Below are 19286 nucleotides of genomic sequence, written 5' to 3'. Positions count from 1 at the left end.
TTTATCGGTTAGATTTCAGACACAGCTGCAGTTTGCAACTCAGAAAATGTGAATGAATGTCCGTGTTGGCTGCTCTTAGAGATTTATGTCTAAGCAAGGCTGAATTCCAGACATATTGTTATTGCTCAAATATCCTTCTTTATGAAAAAATAACTTTTAAACACAGAAATGAATTAGCGTAAGCAAAAAGGAAGTTAGGGAAAGTCTGTGACGAAGATCTGTTGCATTGCACTTACCTTAGTGAGTCATAGTCTGGGCTGTGATGTTTAGAGATTGATCCTATCCAGGTTATTAGGGTCCCTCAGGTCAAATTCAGTTCAAAAAATAACATGTTTCAAGTCATCACCAAAATAAATGATTTGTAACATTTTTCAGAAATCAAGAAGTCAAAAATACTCATTTGTAACTTCATTTTAGAGGTATTTTAATAATGCTTTGATTATTTAATAAAATAATGTTGAAATAATATTTAAATTTTTAAAAGCATATGTACATTTTAAATCTTCAAATTCTTTGGAGTTTTTAGAGTTTTTTCAGAAGTGATGGTGTTCAGTTAGTACAGTTTTTCAAGTTCGTGTCAATTTTGCCAGTATTTGCACTGACCTAACTTAGAATCTTTTCAAAGAAAGAAATAAGGCTTAGGATAAATGTATTTATCGTAATGATAGTGAAATTCATAGTGAGATATCACAATGAAGCCAAGCACGGTCTTTCATTTCAACTCACTTGTCAAACAAGAACGGACACTGTGAAATGAGAATTCAGAGAGAGAGTGCATTCGTTGGCTACGTAGCCAATGGGAAGAATGCATTAATATAAGTAAATAACATTCCAGTCCCTTGATTATTTCCCACTGTTCTTTAACAAATAGTTGGAAGATCCTATAGTTTACACATATGCACTTAAGAGAGATTTGGATTTCAAAATCTGAGAGACATCAGATCTGGTATTTTTTGTATATTTTGCTCTAATCAGAGCACAGTCAGAATGAACAAAGATGAAAACTAAGCTTGGAAACAAATTTAGACTCTCAAACGATAAAGTCCAAGAAGGTAATCAGACAAAGCCAAGATTTATTATGGCTGCAGGCCTGAGAATATACAGCAGTCATTGGGCGCTACTGAAGAGTAATATACACAGAGATTTGTACACAGGATAGCAACAGCAGGGTGCAAAGGACGTTAGTTTTCAAAGCTGGTGGAAAAACTGGTTTTAGTGAGTCCAAGTTTCAGCAGCACTTCCCAAATACCTATTTTGAGATTACTAGGCAATTATTCCTGTAATAAAAAAATACAAACTGATTTCAATGTTGCTCTGGTGAGCCTCATGCACAAGCTTTGGCAAGAGTACTACTCCTTGCACATCCCTCACTTCTCCTAGAGCTGCTTCATGTTCTCTCTTCTTGTGGTAGGAGATGAAGTAGTCCACTTTAACCCCAGCTCCTCAGCATGGGACACCATGTACCCATCTTCACTTCAAAACTGTCGCAGACCCAGGCTGTTAGAGAGAAGAGCTCCTAGCACTGCAGAAAACTAGTACAAACTTTGTCTTTGTGTGAATTGGCGCTGAGAGGGTGATTCAAAGCTGTATGAAGCTGTTTTTGCAGATAATGCTTAACCACACAAAGAAACTTAGAATTGCCAAGGACCTGTACTGGAGACCTTTAATTAATGGCCATGTGAAGGGCAATGATACGGTATATGGTTTATATTACTTCWCCACAAGAATGAAATATTTCACATGGTTTGGAAGTTACTACAGCTGACGTCGGGAAAAGTAAGAGGAAAAAAAAACACTATTCTGGGGCTTTCTTTCAAAATATAACATCRTGCATGACCAGGAAAACACTCAGACAGCACTCAGAAAGTTGTGCCTCAGGATGTGTCTTTAAATTCCATTATTAACCACTATCTTGCTGTTTACCAGCTGTCTCTGAATTTGAAGTTTCACCTAAACTACCAGGAAGGACAAGGAATAGGTATGTCTATCTATTTTTAATGTCTTATCTTTATTAAAAGCATTTCACATACTTTTTATATAAAAAATCTTTTGTGTTCTCAGTTTTCTTATGCACAGTTTCTCTGCACAGTTTCTCTTTCTTTTTCACTGCACAACTGACTTGAAGTTCAGGATTAATTTTCTTAATGTGCAAAAATATCACTGTATTGTGTTATTGATTGACTATGATATGATATGATTAATATCACCATATTATAGTTCAATTTATTAAATTTCTGTATAGTTGAATATGCTGGTCTGATTAAAAAAAAAAAAAAWCTATTTCAAACTAATCTTTACTTTTAAGATTGTTCCCAAAGCTCAGACTGTATTTACTTAGTATTTCCAAAATACATGATCCTGACAGGGAACTATGCATTAATAGTAATAATGGTAGTAGACTCATTGTACATGGAAATTTATCAGAATTGAGTTCAAAGTATGCAAAAGAACCATCATTATTTGCATAAAAGCTGACTAGAATGTGCTAAGTACATCAAATTAAAACCATTCAAGCAGCTAAATGTCCATTAGCACTAAATACTTAAAAAATACTTACAGAAGAAGATGGCTTTTGGAGAAGAAAGGAGCTAAACAACTAACTATGCATTGCATTCGCTGTCAACAAGGCATTTAGAGCACTAAGTTTTAAAAAGTATTACAGCTTGTGGTGGTGCTAGGACGTTGGCTAACACACTTCTGAAAATGCTTTCCTGATAGCAAACTCTACAGAGACTGCATGCATCTTGCAATTACTAACTGAATGGGAAGTCAGAATTACCACTGGTTAAAATCTAAATTGTACTGGAAAGGATACGTTCGGATATGTTCCTGAAATTTTTAGGTTAGTCCATGATGAATCAAWTTATGGCTCCAGCCCACAGACCACATAATGTGCACAAAATGACTGGCACAAGCTGATACCAAGAAGTGATCTGAAATTAGGCAAGGATAATAAGCACTTCTTTTTCCTCCATTTTTAGTAAAAGAAAAAGTTTTGTTTACAGAAAGAAATGCTTCACTGGTACCTTCCTTTTACGTTATTTCTGGCATAAATATTGTTAGAGATTTTCTTCCACTACTATCACACCTTAACCAGCCTCCTGCTATGATAAGGGATTCCTGCCCTCTCCTAAATAGCCTCTCTGATGCTAATCAGTCATTTACTTCTTCTTCATCTATCTTCTCTATGGTTTTAGATCCTCCAAAATTCTCTTAGACTGCATGAGACCAACAATGAACTAGGTAACATTCAGACTGTTAACAGGGAAAGACGAGCCACAGAGCTGTGTTAACTTGAACTGCAGCCCAGTTCCCGACAAGGCAGCCAGCTTGAGTTTATAAACTGAGCTAAAACTTTACCGCTCGTGAAATATTGAATCAGTCATGAAAAATGTTCTGTGTATTAGGTACCAAACTGCATGAAGTGGAATATTACTACTTCTCTGATTCCTAGGGGCCTCCCAAAGATAAGTATGTTAGGGACTGCAAGCTACTCAGATGCAGACACTAAGATGGTACCTGTAAGTTAAAAGGATGAAGAATAGCCCTAAATGCTCACTTCAGAAACTCTATCCTTAGCTATCTCCATGGTTTAAAAATACAGAAGCTGAAAGAGCAGATATTAATTTGCTGTAGCAGGAAGTTAACGTCCAGGTTGACTGATTGCAACATGCTGGGTTTTTTAAGTGCGTTCTTTTTTATAATCAGCATACTGCACTTGCATATGAAACACTGAAATGCTAAATGTCACCACAGGATCAGTAATACCTTGCCTACCGTAACAGGTCCAAGAATAGATACCCATAAAAACTAAGATCCAGGTGCTATAGTTGTGCATGAGAGAGAGCACCAGGAGGATAAAGTCTCAGTTGGAGGCATCTCTCTAGTAACTGAATGGAATTTCACATGGGAATAATGTTTTACTGATGCTTTCATTACTGTACAAGCTCACACCTAGCTACCAGATAGAAATAAAGGTACTGCCATTGCTAATAAAGGTGTAAATGCTATGGAGTCTGGGGCTGCCTCTCTCCAGCTGAGCTCAGATGAATTTTTTGAATGGGAGCTTCCTCTGTACAGACAGGAGAAGTGTGCTGTGAATTTAGAGCTGCAAAGGCCTTCCTTTCAGACTCAATTTTGTGCTGAATTTTAGGAAGAGTCACAGGCAGAACAGGGTGTTTTATTACTGCAACAACTGACATCTGAAGGCAATGAGCCGTCTAACCTAACAGTAATTTTGAACCCAAAGTTTGGGAGGAGAGGAACTGACAGAGAACAATAGAATGTGAAGTTAACCAAACAAGTGATGCATACAGAGAATGAGCAGTATTCCCATCTCTGGGAAAACTGGATTCATCCTGCTAAAGTTATACTCTGCCCAGAAAATAAGAGTAAGAGAAGGGCACAGAGCTTGCTTGTGTGATTAGCATGACTCCCACTGTTCTCAGGGAGCTGGAATTCCGGTATATCTGTTTCTGTCATTAGTGTGGGAGAGAAATGCAGATCAACTTATATTAAGTTGCTGCTTACCTTCCTCTGTGCCACTTTAAACAATGTCATCAAAGAGAGGAAATTTCATGGGATGTAGAGAAAGTTTCATTTTTGCCAACTTAGGGAACAGTTCTGACGTTTGTATGCATGAATCATGGATATATCTAGCCTGTAAAAATAAGCATGAAAAAAGAATTTCGTTAAATGTTTGCTACAGCCTGGATAGGAGACAGTTTTTAGAATTTTATGCCTTATTTCAGAGAGTCTCATGTTCATTTCAGAATAAAGAAAATGGCTGAAAGTCCTCTTCTGAACGTTCCCTCCTCAAACCAGAGTGAGAATGAGAGCATCTCAGTTGTTTGCCCAGAGTTAGATGACTGGTGGAAAATCGTATACTCCATACTACCTGTATACATAGACACCATCTGCATTATTGGTATACTTGGAAATGTACTTGTTTTCTTCGTTTATTCGTTATACAAGGGCTCCCTAAAGATAGCTGAAATCTACCTTATTAACTTAGCTATTGCTGACCTTATCTTCCTCATGTGCCTCCCTTTCTGGGCAGAGAACATCAGGAATGAATTTAACTGGCCATTTGGCGATTTCCTTTGTCGCAGCACTAGTGCAGCCACCAGCCTGAATATGTACACCAGCATCTACTTGCTTGTGGCAGTGAGCTTGGATCGCTATTTGACTTTTGTTCATACCTTGAGCAACAGAGTGATACGAAACAAAACTCTGGCCAAAGGGATCTGCTCGCTCATCTGGGTCTTTGGAATACTTGTCAGCATCCCAACATTTGCATTTCGGACTGTGAAACACTTTCCCCAGTGGAATGTCTCAGCATGTGCTTTAGACTTCCCCACACCATCATGGATAACAGCTGAGCGTCTGGTGTTCAACATAGTGGGATTTGCACTGCCTTCTGCTGCAATTGTCTTCCTTAATGTTTGTATCATTCACTCCCTACGAGAAAACACAAGAGAACAAGGAGCACTCAGAACAAAGAATTGCAAGGACCACAGAGACACTAAGGCTACCAGGTTGATCTTCATAGTGGTGCTGATGTTTCTTTTGTGCTGGACTCCTTACCATCTTTTTACATTCCTTGATATATTATTCCAGATGGAAGTGGTCAAAGGCTGTGTCTGGGAAGAACTGCTCAACTTTGGTCAGCAATTTACTTCTACCCTGGCTATCACCAACAGTTGCATTAACCCTGTGATTTATGTCTTCGTTGGAAAATATTTTAGGCAAAAGGTTTTGCAAGTTTTTTCACAATTTATTCCCTGTAAGTTTTCTTTGAGCCGGGTATCATTAAAAGAAAAATCATATTTCAACTTGTTCCCAGTCAGGAATAGCTTAACCTAATGATTCTCTGTTCCATGTTTATTTTGATAGTACAGCTTACTTAAAATGGCACTAAAATGAATATGAATTGCACTGATACAGCATTCAGACTAAGCTAATTATTTATTAAAACATATTACTTGACAGCTAATTTGTCCTTTGGTTTGCTTTTCTTTTTCTCTGCTACCCATCCAAATGCATAATATGTCATACCAGAATGTCACAGCAAATGATCCCACCTGTCTCATCAATTTTCAGTGACTTGTAAAAAAAACCTCTTTGACAAGGTATCAGAAGTGTAGTTTAGATACAGAAAGCTGTAAACTGATTAAGCATCATGTCTATGATGACAACTACTGTATCACTGATAACACTATATATAAAATTGTGATATATGTATTTCAGGGCAACTGTGAGATTAATCTTCAGCTGTCACTGCATCTCTGGAATTGTAGAACAGCTCCAGTTACTTTTAACAGTTTTAATGGTTTGTATTATTACTGTAGCATATGGAATATTGGAAGAACTGTTTCTGCATTTTAAATATATTTGATGCATGAGTACAAGATGATGTAATACAAAGAAAGTGTGCACAGGCTGTAAAGAAAGTAAAACAACCCAATATCCTTCTCTAAATCTGACTATTGTTCGGGTCCAGCAAAATGTTGCTCAACAACTCATCAAGTAGCAAGGATTCTTTTCATTTTCTATGCATGAAAACACCAGTGATGTCCATTGATACTGTGTTATTTTAGTATATTTTTCATTTGAGGCAAATTCCGTGTTTACACACATTTATATTTTTATGAGTCAAAATTAATGAACTGCATAACATTTCATTTTACCATAGACTTGTTCTTTTTTACACTCATTGGCTCTGCTGTCTTTTTCACTTTGGTTTTCCATTCTTTTGGGCAAGAGGATGTGGATGTCTGCATCCTCTAATCACCTAGTTCTGTGATTAGAAATCCTTTCTGCTTCTAGAATATAAACTCTGTTATTATTAKTAGTAATAATAACAGGGATATAATAATAATATACCAAACAGGAGGTGAAGGAGAAAGAAGCTTCTTTTCCATCACAGTTACAGTTGTAGACCAGACTTAAGATAACTGAAATGTCTGTTCCTGTAGCTGTAGAAGTATGTTCATGTAAAGACAATTCAAGATTAAAACGGGATATATTCATAGTGTCAGTCCAAAGGAAAAAGGTCTGTTTACCTAGAAAGATACTGAATGCAGAGAGGGGCATACAAACACATCGTTTTTTATAACTGTTTATTTAATTAGTTATTATAAAGCCCATTCGGTCTTGTACACTGTATATAACATGTATTGTAAACACTGTAAGAGTGCTGCATTTTCAGCAATTCTTTCTATTACTGCTTATGTCCATTATGGAATGAATCTTTTTTAATTACAAAAATTTGCTCATTCAACTCCCAATAAACTTGATGTTCATCTTTAATGATTCCATGAAATTTTTGAACCTGAACAATGGAAATCTTCTGAAGAGTTAAAAGCTTGTCTTCCTCCTATGCTGGGTTAAAAATGAAGGATGAGTTAAGAGATCAGGGAGGAAGAATCATTCATAAGTGTATTATTTTTTCTGCTCCTGTGATGGGCTTTTTTCAAATAAATGTCAGGGCATTAGCAATCACAACAGTATGTGAAGTCCAGTGAATCATCTAAGACCAAGAACTTGATTCCAGACTATTTTAGTTAGCATGTTGCACACTGCACTTTTTCAATATGTCCCCAGCTGAAACCATTAAACCATTACTCAAAAAACTCCCGAACAGAGATATTTTCTGAAAAGGAGCAAAAGCTGACAGTATGAAGGAAAAATTGTATAAACAGAAGTGCCATTTTCCCACCGTGCGTGGGGACCTTAAAAGGGAAAAGCATCTTGTCTTCTCTGACTAACTGCTGTCCGTATTAACTGAACGGAGAAACACTTCTTGAACGCTGTGATGCATTTAGGGCATAAGCTAAGAGCCACTGAAATCAATAGAAAGCCTCCCATTTATCTCAGTGGGAATGTGACAAGAGCTTTCAAGAAAGTGTTGTTTGCATTTCATGTTTCCCCCAAGCATCAGAAGAAAGATCTGTAAGTACAGCTTTAAACAGTACAAACAGGGTGTCACAAATCAGTGGATTTACTGCAAAATAGGAATGTAAACAGAGAGAAGTGTTTTTTATCCATAAAGCAAAAGTAGAAATTTTTCAGCTTCTCTCACTAAGGATTGATTGGGTTATATTAATATAGAAAAACAGAAAGAGTAAATGCAGTTTAGTCCACAACAAATGCAAAATTCTAAATTTAAGCAGAAATAATCTACTGCACAGATACAGGATGCTGAGTGAGAGACTAATAGCAATCCATCAGAAAAGTTGATTGGAAGTGGAATGCAACTCCTGAGTACTATGTTGTTTCTGTCTTCAAAGTGTGGATGACAAGAGGAAATGAACTTTAAATGGTAGCAAGGGAGACTGGACACGACAGATTGCCTAGGGGAGAATCCAGAACCTCAGCAGTGGAGACCTCGTTAATCAAGCACTATCAAGAATGATGTAAGTATAGTTGATCCTGCCTCAGCACAGGGAGATTTTCAGTTATGGCAAGCATCCCTTCACTAACTCTTTCTCTTCTGGTTAATAAATAAAATTTTCTTGTTTGAATATTCGGGGTCTATACCTATCATCTTTCATTCAGTACTGAAACATCCGCTCTGATTGCTAGTCAGTCACTACTGCTGCTAGACTCCACTGCGCATGGGTTGTTCTTTCCAAATAAGCATCCTTATTACCTACTCTCATGCTACTTCTCACACTCCCTGTGAACATTGGGAGGCTCTTATCAATAAAATATTTTTCTGCTACAATATCGAGCTTTTGTAGACAAGATCCCAGCACACTGAAAGCTTGCAGGTTATAATTTAACTTACTCTCCTCACCCATCTACACTAAGCTAGTGAATTATGTTTTATGTTTCAGTCATAAGTTCTCTAGGGCTAGGACTACCTCTGTTTAGAACCTTGCCTAATACAATACAGTCTGRGTTTACAATACATCCCTAATAGTACTAGAATAATAAAAGGGCATKTAGAATTCACTGAAATATCTTTCAATAAATTATACCCTGCAACTGTATTCAAAACTTTTTGGTAGGCTGCTTCAATTTTACCAAACTTGGACTGTAGAGGTAATTATCATATAACATTCTGCCTTAAAAAAAGGGGGGGGGAAGGGAAGAAAGAAAAAAGAAAAAAGAAGACAAAGCCAGCTAAAGCTGAAGCTAGAAGAGAAGACATTGTTCTTGAAGAGAGCCATAGCCACAAGGGTTAATAGCTTGCCAGGAGTTGTCTTCATGAGAGGAGAGCTGTTTGTCCTCCCTGTGAAAACCATACCAAATCAAGTCCAACTGGAGCCTCTTAGATAGAATAAAACAGCCTGCACTCAGGACAGACCTGCTGGAGCTTTCAGCAGCCTGATGGTCTCATTCTCACAGAGATGCTCCAACCTACCACAGTTGCCCGGGACTGGGATGCACTAGCAACCTCGCTGCAGAGCAGTGGGACCTGTTTCTCTGCCTGTGGGTGGCTTTGGGCTGAGGGCAGGGAATGTTAGGGAATCTCCTTGCTCGTTGTCCTAGGGAGTTTGTTGGTGGCACACTGGCAGCAGGAAAAGGACACTGCTTTGTCTGAAAGGCGCAAGAGACAAAAGCTGTGCTGGGCCTCAGGACAAGAAATAGACTGGGGGAAGGGGCTGTGGCTGGGATTTAACAGTGAAGAGAGAAACACCAAACTGGGAACTGGGAGTCAAGAAACAGAGGAAGAGCAGGGATTGATGGGAAAGGAGAAAGTGGCCACCAGTGTTTCTGCTCAGCAGGTTCTCAAAGCAGGAGGAGCAGAGAGGACCAGGTGAAAAAAGAAAGTGCTAAGGGAGGAGAGAAGGCAGGGTCTGGCTCAACCAAGAGACAGAGTAGGAACCAGTGTGCATGGGAGGGGGGAACAGCTTTGACAAGTAACTGGGAAAGAGCTGGGATCTGCTGGGTAAGGAAGCCAGAGAAGATTGTGAAAGAGGGAAGGAGAAACAGATGCCTGAGGATGAGACTTGGGAATATATATTAAAAAAAAAAAAAAACTTCTGCAGAAACCAGACACCAACTTCATTTAAGGAATCCTGAAGTTGCCAAATCAAGCATTCAAGGGCCAAAAAATGTTTGACCTAAGGCTGTCCCTGCAATCTCAGTGTGGCCTCCTTCAGTATATGAGTTATAATACAATTTTATATGACTAAGTTTTGAATTTCCAACATTGCAGCTTAATCCCGTTTGAAGTAGCTTTGTGTGATTTTGTCTTATGTGGGAGAGAAATGCACTTAAAACATAAAACAAACAGTACCCTCTAGAAACTAAATCATTTTGTCTTGCATATTATTAAATACAAACAATAGCATTGATAAGAGCAAAGCCATATATCATATTATGAATTCTTACAGAAAGAAATCTTTGAAATGATATATAATTAAACTGAAGAACATACTGCAGTGAGATGGCATAGAGACAAATGAGGCTAATAATCATAACTATTAGAAGAGATTCTAAAATAATAGTAATTAGGATGAATATTGCCATCGGCTGAAATGTGAGACTGAACCTCCATCTCTCCTTGTAGTACAGAAGGATGCCTGACAAACAGTAGAAACCACCTTTGGTCACTGGCCGAAGGGGTCAAGCCAGCTTTCTTAGAGAAGAGTAAGGCAGGGCTGTGGGACAGAAGGATTTTAGAAGAACTGGAGATCCAAAAAATTCCTACTCTGGCAGTTCAGGGCATATAGAGAATAGCTGGAAATATGTGCTCTGAGGCTGTACCRTACAACAGTACTTAATTTTATTTTAAAGGAATTTGAAGCTTGAGGGCAAAACAATCCCATCTGAGGAGCATGCCAGCTTATTTAGCTTATTTACTCTACTGTTTTTGCTGTTCCATTCTTGGGATTTTCCGCAGCTGCTGTTCATTGCTGAGCCTGTTACCTCWCATGTGTATAGGAGTCAAATCCTGACCACAAGTCCCAGCCTACTGGGCTTGATGAGGTACTTCTCTCCTCTTTCTCTAGCTCTAGTAAAATGGAGAATTCTTACAACTAATGTGTTTATTTGTGGTGGAGAATGGCCATGTAGCCATAGAGTGACATGCCCTACTTTAATTACCTCCAGAATGCATTGGATTGCAAATACACCTTCATACTAACCAAGAGAAAATGTTGGCAAGGCTCTGTTCCAGGACAGGAGTGACCATCGCTTCTTTTCTTTTCTTTTCTTTCTTTGTTGCTGTTGCAAAAAAGGGACACAGTTATGCTGGATGAGTTCTCTCTGCAGCTGCTCAAAACAAGACAGGATTTGACCCTTCTGACTTTCTCATTGTTTACTAGGTATATCTGGAGCAAACCTGAATGCCTCTTGAGGACAACCCATGGGTGGCAATGCCTCGTACCATCTTGGATGAATGGTAAGGGTCTTCTTTAGAGCGTAGCCCTAAGCTTCAAGCTTAGCAGAAGAATCCTGTCTGCACAGACTACTTTGGTTGTGCTGTTGTCACCAATATAATAACTGCCTTGTGCCAACAGATAGTGTTAAATGATATAATTAAACTCAGTAAAAAAGAATCAGTGAATTCAAACCTTCCTGCTTTCAAAGCATATATGTGGCTTGTTGCAGTGAATACTACAGGCAGAACATCCTATGAAGCCATAGCTCAAGAAAGCCCTCTTCTATCATCTGAATCTTGTGCATTCCAGCAAAATCTCCACTGTCTTTTAGCTATAYTTTCTTCTAGAACCAGAGGTTTCTTTTAAATTATCACCCTAACTTACAGTGACAGCTGGCAGAGATGTTCTCTTCTGAGGAGTAATTTAGACATGCAAAGGTTCACGTTTAGTTTCATGCCTTGCTATTTATTTCTTTAAACTCTCACATAGCAAATCCCCAACCACATAGTAGGAATGAAACCAGCCATCTTACTTTCCCTCAGGAGGATATGGAACCAGTCTCACATCCATCACACAAGACTAACTCCACAGATGAACTGCAGGGTCCAGATCCTGAAAGAACTCTTCTAATTGTCATAGTGCCATTTTGATGTTTGGATAGATGACTATGGAGTGAGAAGAACTTATCATTCAGCACTTAGTGAAGGATAAGCAGAAATATTTAATCCGTACCCTCAGGCACTCTTCATCTGAGTGGCAGATTTTTTCTGTGAATAAGAAGTTAGAGGCCAAAATCTCAGCTAATATAAATGAAAATAAATTGACATTAATGGAGCTATACTTGTTTGTACCAGCCAAAGGGCCAGCCCTGGGCAGAGATAGCACTTTTGAGTTTTTATATCATTACTCCTTTTCAAAGCTCCTACAAATTTTCCAAAGTCAAAGGAATTACTTTGTTGTAAAGCCATCATAATATAGGTGAGACCTTAACTCTGTGTCTTTTCTACTATGCTTCTTTTTTTTTTTAGCTGTACARGTTCTGATAAAAATCCCTTTCATGTTGCAAAACTGCTAGTGCACATTGTAGAAGTTATGGGGAGGAGAAGTTATGAGAAGTTATATGTCCTTTTGAAGGACAAATCATGAAGAGACCAGGATCAGTCCCTGATGGTAAACTCAGAAGCTCATTAATCTCAGTTTTGATAAAGAGGCTTGCAATAAAAATCCAAGATTTTATACTAAATTTTTTAAAAAATGGAAAATCAGCTGAGACTTCCTTAAAAAAGAAAAGTATGAACATTTTAAAGATCAGGTTGTTTAATCTACAAAACATTAGTCCTCCAAGAATCACAAGAAACACAGAGCCTCTGAGGGAGACCTGCTGCGAACTTTGCTTAACTTTTATCTGCTGGCTGGATACCAGCTTCCTGGCATGGATGCCAGTAATTCATAACGCAAATAGCACATAGCAAGAAAATAGTATCTCTCTAACATTGCAAATGTTAGTCAGACAATCAGTGAAAATGCATTTGATGGGAATTAACTCTCTACAAACATTCWTATATTATAGGCACTGCTGCAGAAAAACAGAAATGTACTGAAAGAGCCAAAATTATTTGTGAGATGAAGTTGAGATGTTCACCACAGTTTTGTCTCCTTCTGTCCATAGATATATGGATGTAAAAGGCTGCAAAGCAACACTGGSTTGGCTAAATACAGAAATCTTTGACTACAAGAAAACTGCTTTGTGTAGCATCATAAAATATATACCCAGGCAAAGTTTCTTCTTCTTAGGTCTAYAGGAGAAAAGGAAAATTCTCTTTTGTTTGACAGCTACTTCCCAACTGTTAATAATAACCTAGCACTCTCAGGCAACCACCTGTAATGGCAGAAGCTGCCTTTGCCATATAAACAGAAGAGACCATTTACCAAGGTAGAAAACTGTTAACATGACAAAGTGAATAGCAGGTGTACGTGAATGTATGTAGGGTGAGATTTGCCAGTGGTAGCAAAAGCCCTACAGCTAGTCCTGGGGACCATCTTCATAACTTAAGAATAAAGGAGTGAGAGTAGTAAATTCAAGCTAATGGGAAAATACCTGCTAGAAGCAAGCTTTGGGAAAGAAAAGGTCTCTTTTTATTAAGGGACTGCTAGCTGTGTATCCTAGAACTGAGTTTTCACCTCCTAAACTTTAGGACAATTCCTCGCTGAATTGCCACTGCAGGTCAAGAGTAACATTACAGATGCTCAGCGAGGCAGTAGAGAGCTGCACACTTTCTTTGCACATGACCACTAAGTTCACGCTAACACTTGGTATCTTTTCTTAGGCCTCTACAGTACATTCACTTTAGTAGCCCAAGGGGACAGTTTAGTGGCCTAACTACTAACTGTGCAAACAGTATCTCAACTCCTCAGAGCCACAGAGCAGCAGCTCAGATCCCAGCAGTACCTATATGGCCCTCTGGCCTTCAGCAACAGCTATACTACTTAAATCCACTTTACAATGAAGACTTCCTTCCAGAAATATGATCAAAGTACTCAGATGACTAGGGCACAGGTGTGGAGTTTTTTGAGAGACAGTTTCATTTCTCACCTCTACTACAGATTTTTTTTTAATCTTGGAGAAATCATTAGTTTCCATAATTATTTCTAAAATAGCTTTGCTAAACTGGACATCTGAGTACTGTGATTTCCAGAGGCCTTTCAGGATCCTGCACTTCTCAGATGCCAATAATTCATGTTACCTACTCAAGGCACACTCCATTCAGGCTTCTTAGAAAAMCCATTTGCCCTGGGTCCATCAGCTGTGTCAGAAGGAATCCAAGGAGCCTAGAAGAAAGAATATCAGGCGGAAAAGGGGGCCAAGCCCTCACTGTAAGGGTAGGTGGGATGGATGGAAATCTAGGATCTAACTGCAGATATGTGTGTTGCATGCTGCTGTAAACTCTGAGTACAGCCTCACTTAGCCCCTGTGGCTATCACAAAGGTCACCCTAAAGGTGGCCCCTGACATGGTCAGTATAGCCAAAAAGACCATTTGGTTTAGAGGCTGCCATGAGCAGTACCATACACAACAGGGCTGATACAGCCAGTAGCTTTCAGCTCACATCAATAAAATGAGGCTTACAAATTTCGCAGGAGTCTTGTGACATCTAAAAATAAAATAGACATATGGTATTCAAATACTGCAATAAAAGAGCTATCAAGTACTTCATATAGACTATAAAAGCCAAGATCCTACCTATTGTATATTAGCATATAGGACTTGCTTTAACTGTGGCATCTTTGGCTAAGGCTTCGCCACAACACATTTTGCTGGTTTGCTAATGCCTCTTCAGAGGTGGCTGTGTTTCTRTTGTTTTTCTTCCTATGTACTGGATGCAAACCAGCAGGTCTGCATTTATTAGTAAAATATTAGCTAAATAATAGAAGTATTCATAGGTTTTACTATGAAAATAATCATTTACTTGGAATAGCAGGTCACAAAACTAATTATTTTAAAATTAAAATCTTATCTCTAACCTTCCTATCTTTCATTCTATAGCAAAAATCAAATATCCTTCAAGTATGCTGCACATTATCCAAATAATAACAAGTACTCTGAGCAGCACACAGTTTCCCTGAAAAACTACACAGAAGTACCACTAATCACTTTTAAAAGGGTAATCTGTATAGTAAACRTGTAAACCAAGGGCCTGGTTTCAGTAGAATAAAACTGGATGTGTGATTTTGGACCTGCACTGTTCTTCCTGCCTTGCTGGGCTCCCTCCCAGCTCTATTTCACTTCCAGGCATTCTACACAGCCCATCCTGTTTATTCTTATGAGACGTGAAGGGTCTGAAAGAGTTATTTCTGGATACTGTCCCAGGCTTTGGGGATATTGATGTGAAACAGCTCCTTCATGCACTAGTTTCTATGTCCATTATTCTTCAAATGATAACTGTTCAATTTRATATCAGTAGAGCAACCATGTTCCCTCATTTTAGTGAAGCACTTCCTTTTCCAGTTCAATATATTCYGCTCTCATGCTTGGGACAACACTGCATCAGGCTGTGTTGTGGGAGACGTACCTGGTCACTGGTGGCAGTGGCTGGCGGTGGTAGATGGTAGAGAATTACGCCTTTCAGCAGGACGCCTTGATCCATCCCCACAGCCTGTCTCCTAGTCTGTAGTCAGGAGCATCGTGCATAGCCAGTCGTGTTTGGCACATGACAGCCCAGAGCAGGAGAGACCCTGCAACTCTGCAGTAAGGTACCAGTCCAGGGGCAAAGAGCTGGGAGCCAGGAGCAAYCTGTACAAGACAAATGTCACAGACTGGCCAAGCCATCTTCCTTTTAGGAAACATGAGAAGCGTCTTTCAGAATACCAAAAATGACTTCCTTTTGTCACAGAAGTCAAAGGGGAAATATCTTTGTTATTGCTATATGAAGTGACATTTTCTGTACATCCATCAGGAAGAAACAAGAGAGCAAGGTGCTGGCGGCACTCTGAACTTTATCTAGTATGAAGAAAAAGGTTTAACAGCAAGATGCTGCAAGTCTCACTCAGAGTAAGGTTAATAACATTTACTGAATGTTAGTGAAAAATTTACTCCATAATAGCAGGTTATTGTCATCTCTGTTGAGAAACAGAAACGTGCAATTTCAGAAGCTGACAGCAAAAACAACAGTTTTTCTTAGAAAAAGAGCCAAAGAAGTATTCAGCAGGTAGAATGTCTTGGTCGCTCTAACCGAAGTAATTTTTGTACTTTCTTGACTGGTTTTGGTGTAACAGKTTTTAAACATCGACACATCTTCCAAGCGTTTTAGAAATTCTCATTTCAAGGAAAATAGGTATCAGATTGCATACAGGGCAAATGGAACAATAAACAGTTCTTCTAATAATATTCAGACACTTCTGGGACCGTTGCATAGGTATATGTGGCATGTTCATAAATACATACAAAGTGTTAGATCCTTCTCCTTGATCCACAGAACAAAAGCATCAGTTTCATCATTCCTTAACTGTTTTATTTTAAATTGTTACTGAGTTGCATGCTATACCTTAATAATGCATGCTAAGAAGAGCCAAATATTGCTTTCTTTTTCCTTGGCTAATCTATATTATTAATGTGAAATGTTGTTTCTGAGAGGTACTTTTTGTATTCAGCTTATCTACCTGAATTATTTAAGTATAAGTTCTGTACTGATTTAGGGAATAGAACAAGCTATCGCATGAGGAAAACTGCTCCAGCACATCAAGGAAATCAGATGATCAGCTCCATCCAGAAATAAAGCAGATAAAGATGTAGAATATGTTAATGAAATTCATCATCATATGCTCCCAATTTCACACAGGTAATCCAAAAACTGCATATGCTACAAGGAAAGCACATAGAGAGGTCAGATTTATTACTGGCAACAAAGGTGACAGAGATCAAAATTGTGCTGTTCGGAGTTTGAGAAACGGTATGTGTATCACGGAAGGGAGGCTGTGCCAGCTAAGCGAGTCTTAGCTTGGCTGTTGGTGTTGGGAAAATCACTCATGTCAACATGGGCTGCTCCATCTACCGCTAGGCCAACCACTATCTCCTTTGTGAAAGAAGCTAAGGAAATAAATGACAAGAGTCAGAAAACTAGAGATGTCTTCTCTTTTCAATCTGGCTACTGAAAGACAGGGAGGGAAAAAGACTGTGGCCATAATTATATACAGTCGTGGAGTTAAAAATGACCATCACATCACAAACACATTAAGGCAGGTGAACAAATGTTGTGCAGGCATCGGAGGTTGTTGCRTTTACTTACTTTGCACCATCTGATTTTGCAGTGTTAATTGCATTATTTTACTATATATAGTTTCTGTAAGTATATATATAAACATGGAACTAAAACTATAATGCCTTTTAGTGATTCTTTAGTTATCCATTTCTTCTTCTAAAAGAATATGGAGTGAAATTATGGTGCTATTTTAGACATATTTTTCTAATTCATGAGTTTCAGATACATCAGATTATTGTTTGCAATAATCTAGCACGTTAATTCTTCCTCCTTCCACGTATACATTACAGTAAAGATATGACATTTCTCTTTTAGTAGATTTGCTTGCAGTAATTTCTAATGTTACTGACTGCAATTACTGTCTGATACTGAGTTATATGAAGATTTATTGGTTTGATTAAAGTTGTRCAAAATGTTTCTAGAGAGGCATTTTATTGGAAAAATGCAGCTGCTTTTTACTCATCAAACATCTGTAGACTGAACACACTTTGTTTTAAGAGTTCACTGTTTGAAATTATCTAGCAAGTGATTTACATTGCAGCATACTAAACAGTGGTTAGCCCTACAATCTTGCTACAAGTGGTTTCAGCTGATCATTTTTGCTATGTGCCAAGACCCCATCCAAGGTCTTTAYTTTCATCTATCCTCTATGACCAAGGAAACACTCTGACCTCCTAAGAACRGCCTCACACACTTGATGAGAACAGTCTCCCTCCAGGAGCACTCAGGACACTTCTTTGTTTTGTAGTCAAAGTCCTGCTGACAAAAATATTTGTAAGAAGGGGATATAGAAAAAGAAAAAGKGGCTCCTTTGCTCCCCACAAGACAGAGCTTTCCTGGATTAGCAGGCGTCCCTGAARCTGCTCTGCCTCCATAGCTCWGTCGGACACTCTTGCCAAGTTTCTTCTACCTGACCTTCTYGAAAGAACAGTGCTCTTCTCTATCCTCCATSGGTATACRAGCATGAGGACTATTCAGAGCTTTTATTCAARGTCAATCACTGCAGCAACACGTATCTAGTTGGGGGAGACCTCCCCGATGCACTGTTAAGAAAAACACACACACAACACTGCATTGCACCCCAAAGTGCCTGCAGCATGGTTTTACCAGCAGCTGTTATCCTGACCTATTAAATTATTTACATTTGTTGGAGGTTTTGCTCAAATGCATCTCTCTTCTGTTTCAAGACGAGGCCATATTTCATGTTCTGCTTGCTGCTATGTGCTCTTTGCCAAGCATGTTTCAGAAAGACTAATGATGTTTACAGTGCTTCATACACATTTGGACACAACAYTTTTGTGATATTCTTATCTAGCATTTAGATCATCACATTGCATGGCCTTCTCTGAGCAGAAAAAGAGAAATAATTACTAGTGAAAATGATTGGTAAAGCATTATAGAGCCTCACAAATGGCTAATTTGAACTCTTGAAATTGAACTCTTTTCAGTAGTTTCAGTAGTGCCGTGGAACAGGACAAAAGGCAAGGGGCACAAACTGAACCACAGGAAGTCCTGCCTKAGCATGAGGAAGAACTTCTTCACTGTGAGAAGTTCTCACATCTCTCATTTAGTTTGGAAGAGGATTGAAGGCAAGGCTAGGGATTTTTGCTGAAAGGTAAGGGTTAAAGTACAGAGGCAGTTGTTGGGGCTGGGCAAAAGCACTCTAGGGAAGCACAMTGTACATATTTTTCTCTAATAGTAGAAGGAAAGCTCCCACTCCTCCTTTTCTCTGGCTATTGCAGTTTCTTTCCTGTTCCGATCTATTTTGGTTGCTTTAATTGTTCTGGAGGACTTGGCCTATTAAGCCAGACAGTAAACACCTGCACTCCATCTCTAAAAGGTGAAAAACATCTATATTGCTGTCTTCCTTTACTCTCTCACTGCCTCCTGAGAGACTTCTGGCATCACCTTCCAGGCCCATGAATAGAGAACAGAGCCCTGTTAAAATACAGAAATAAAAATTCATAGCAGAGATCTGTGATTCAAAGCACAGTGTGCTATCTCACGGACAGTTACTTACTAACCCTTTTAAAGGCTTGCTAGTGCTTTTACCTATTGCATACTGCCCCGTAAACTTACCTAAGATTTGTGGAAGTCCAGAGATCTTCAACAAATGGCCACCACACATCGAAGTCGTCAAGTATGAGACACATTTGAGTTACTTTATACAGGCTGATTAATGGTATGGAGCTTTG

The 19286-nt window shown here is 38.7% G+C and overlaps 1 protein-coding gene across 2 annotated transcripts in view; it reads left to right on the top strand.

Annotated features, from left to right (window-relative positions):
• Positions 1 to 6084, top strand: part of BDKRB1 (bradykinin receptor B1) — a 33963-nt gene extending 27879 nt beyond the window's left edge. Inside the window, exons 2-3 of one of the 2 annotated variants that reach the window (XM_085317487.1) lie at positions 1927 to 1978; positions 4773 to 6084. In XM_085317487.1, the coding sequence (XP_085173613.1) occupies positions 4783 to 5865 (1083 nt within the window). In that variant the 5' untranslated portion in view covers positions 1927 to 1978; positions 4773 to 4782 and the 3' untranslated portion in view covers positions 5866 to 6084. The remainder of the gene's footprint in view (positions 1 to 1926; positions 1979 to 4772) is intronic. The other variant, XM_085317488.1, reaches the window with a different exon arrangement.
• Positions 6085 to 19286: the final 13202 nt, after the last annotated feature.

Source organism: Rhea americana, unplaced genomic scaffold, assembly GCF_003343005.1.
Source record: "Rhea americana isolate MKP2758 unplaced genomic scaffold, rheAme1 scaffold_5, whole genome shotgun sequence".
NCBI lineage: Eukaryota > Metazoa > Chordata > Aves > Rheiformes > Rheidae > Rhea > Rhea americana.
Note: the sequence above shows the minus strand (reverse complement) of the source record. Positions and strands in the feature narration are given on the sequence as shown.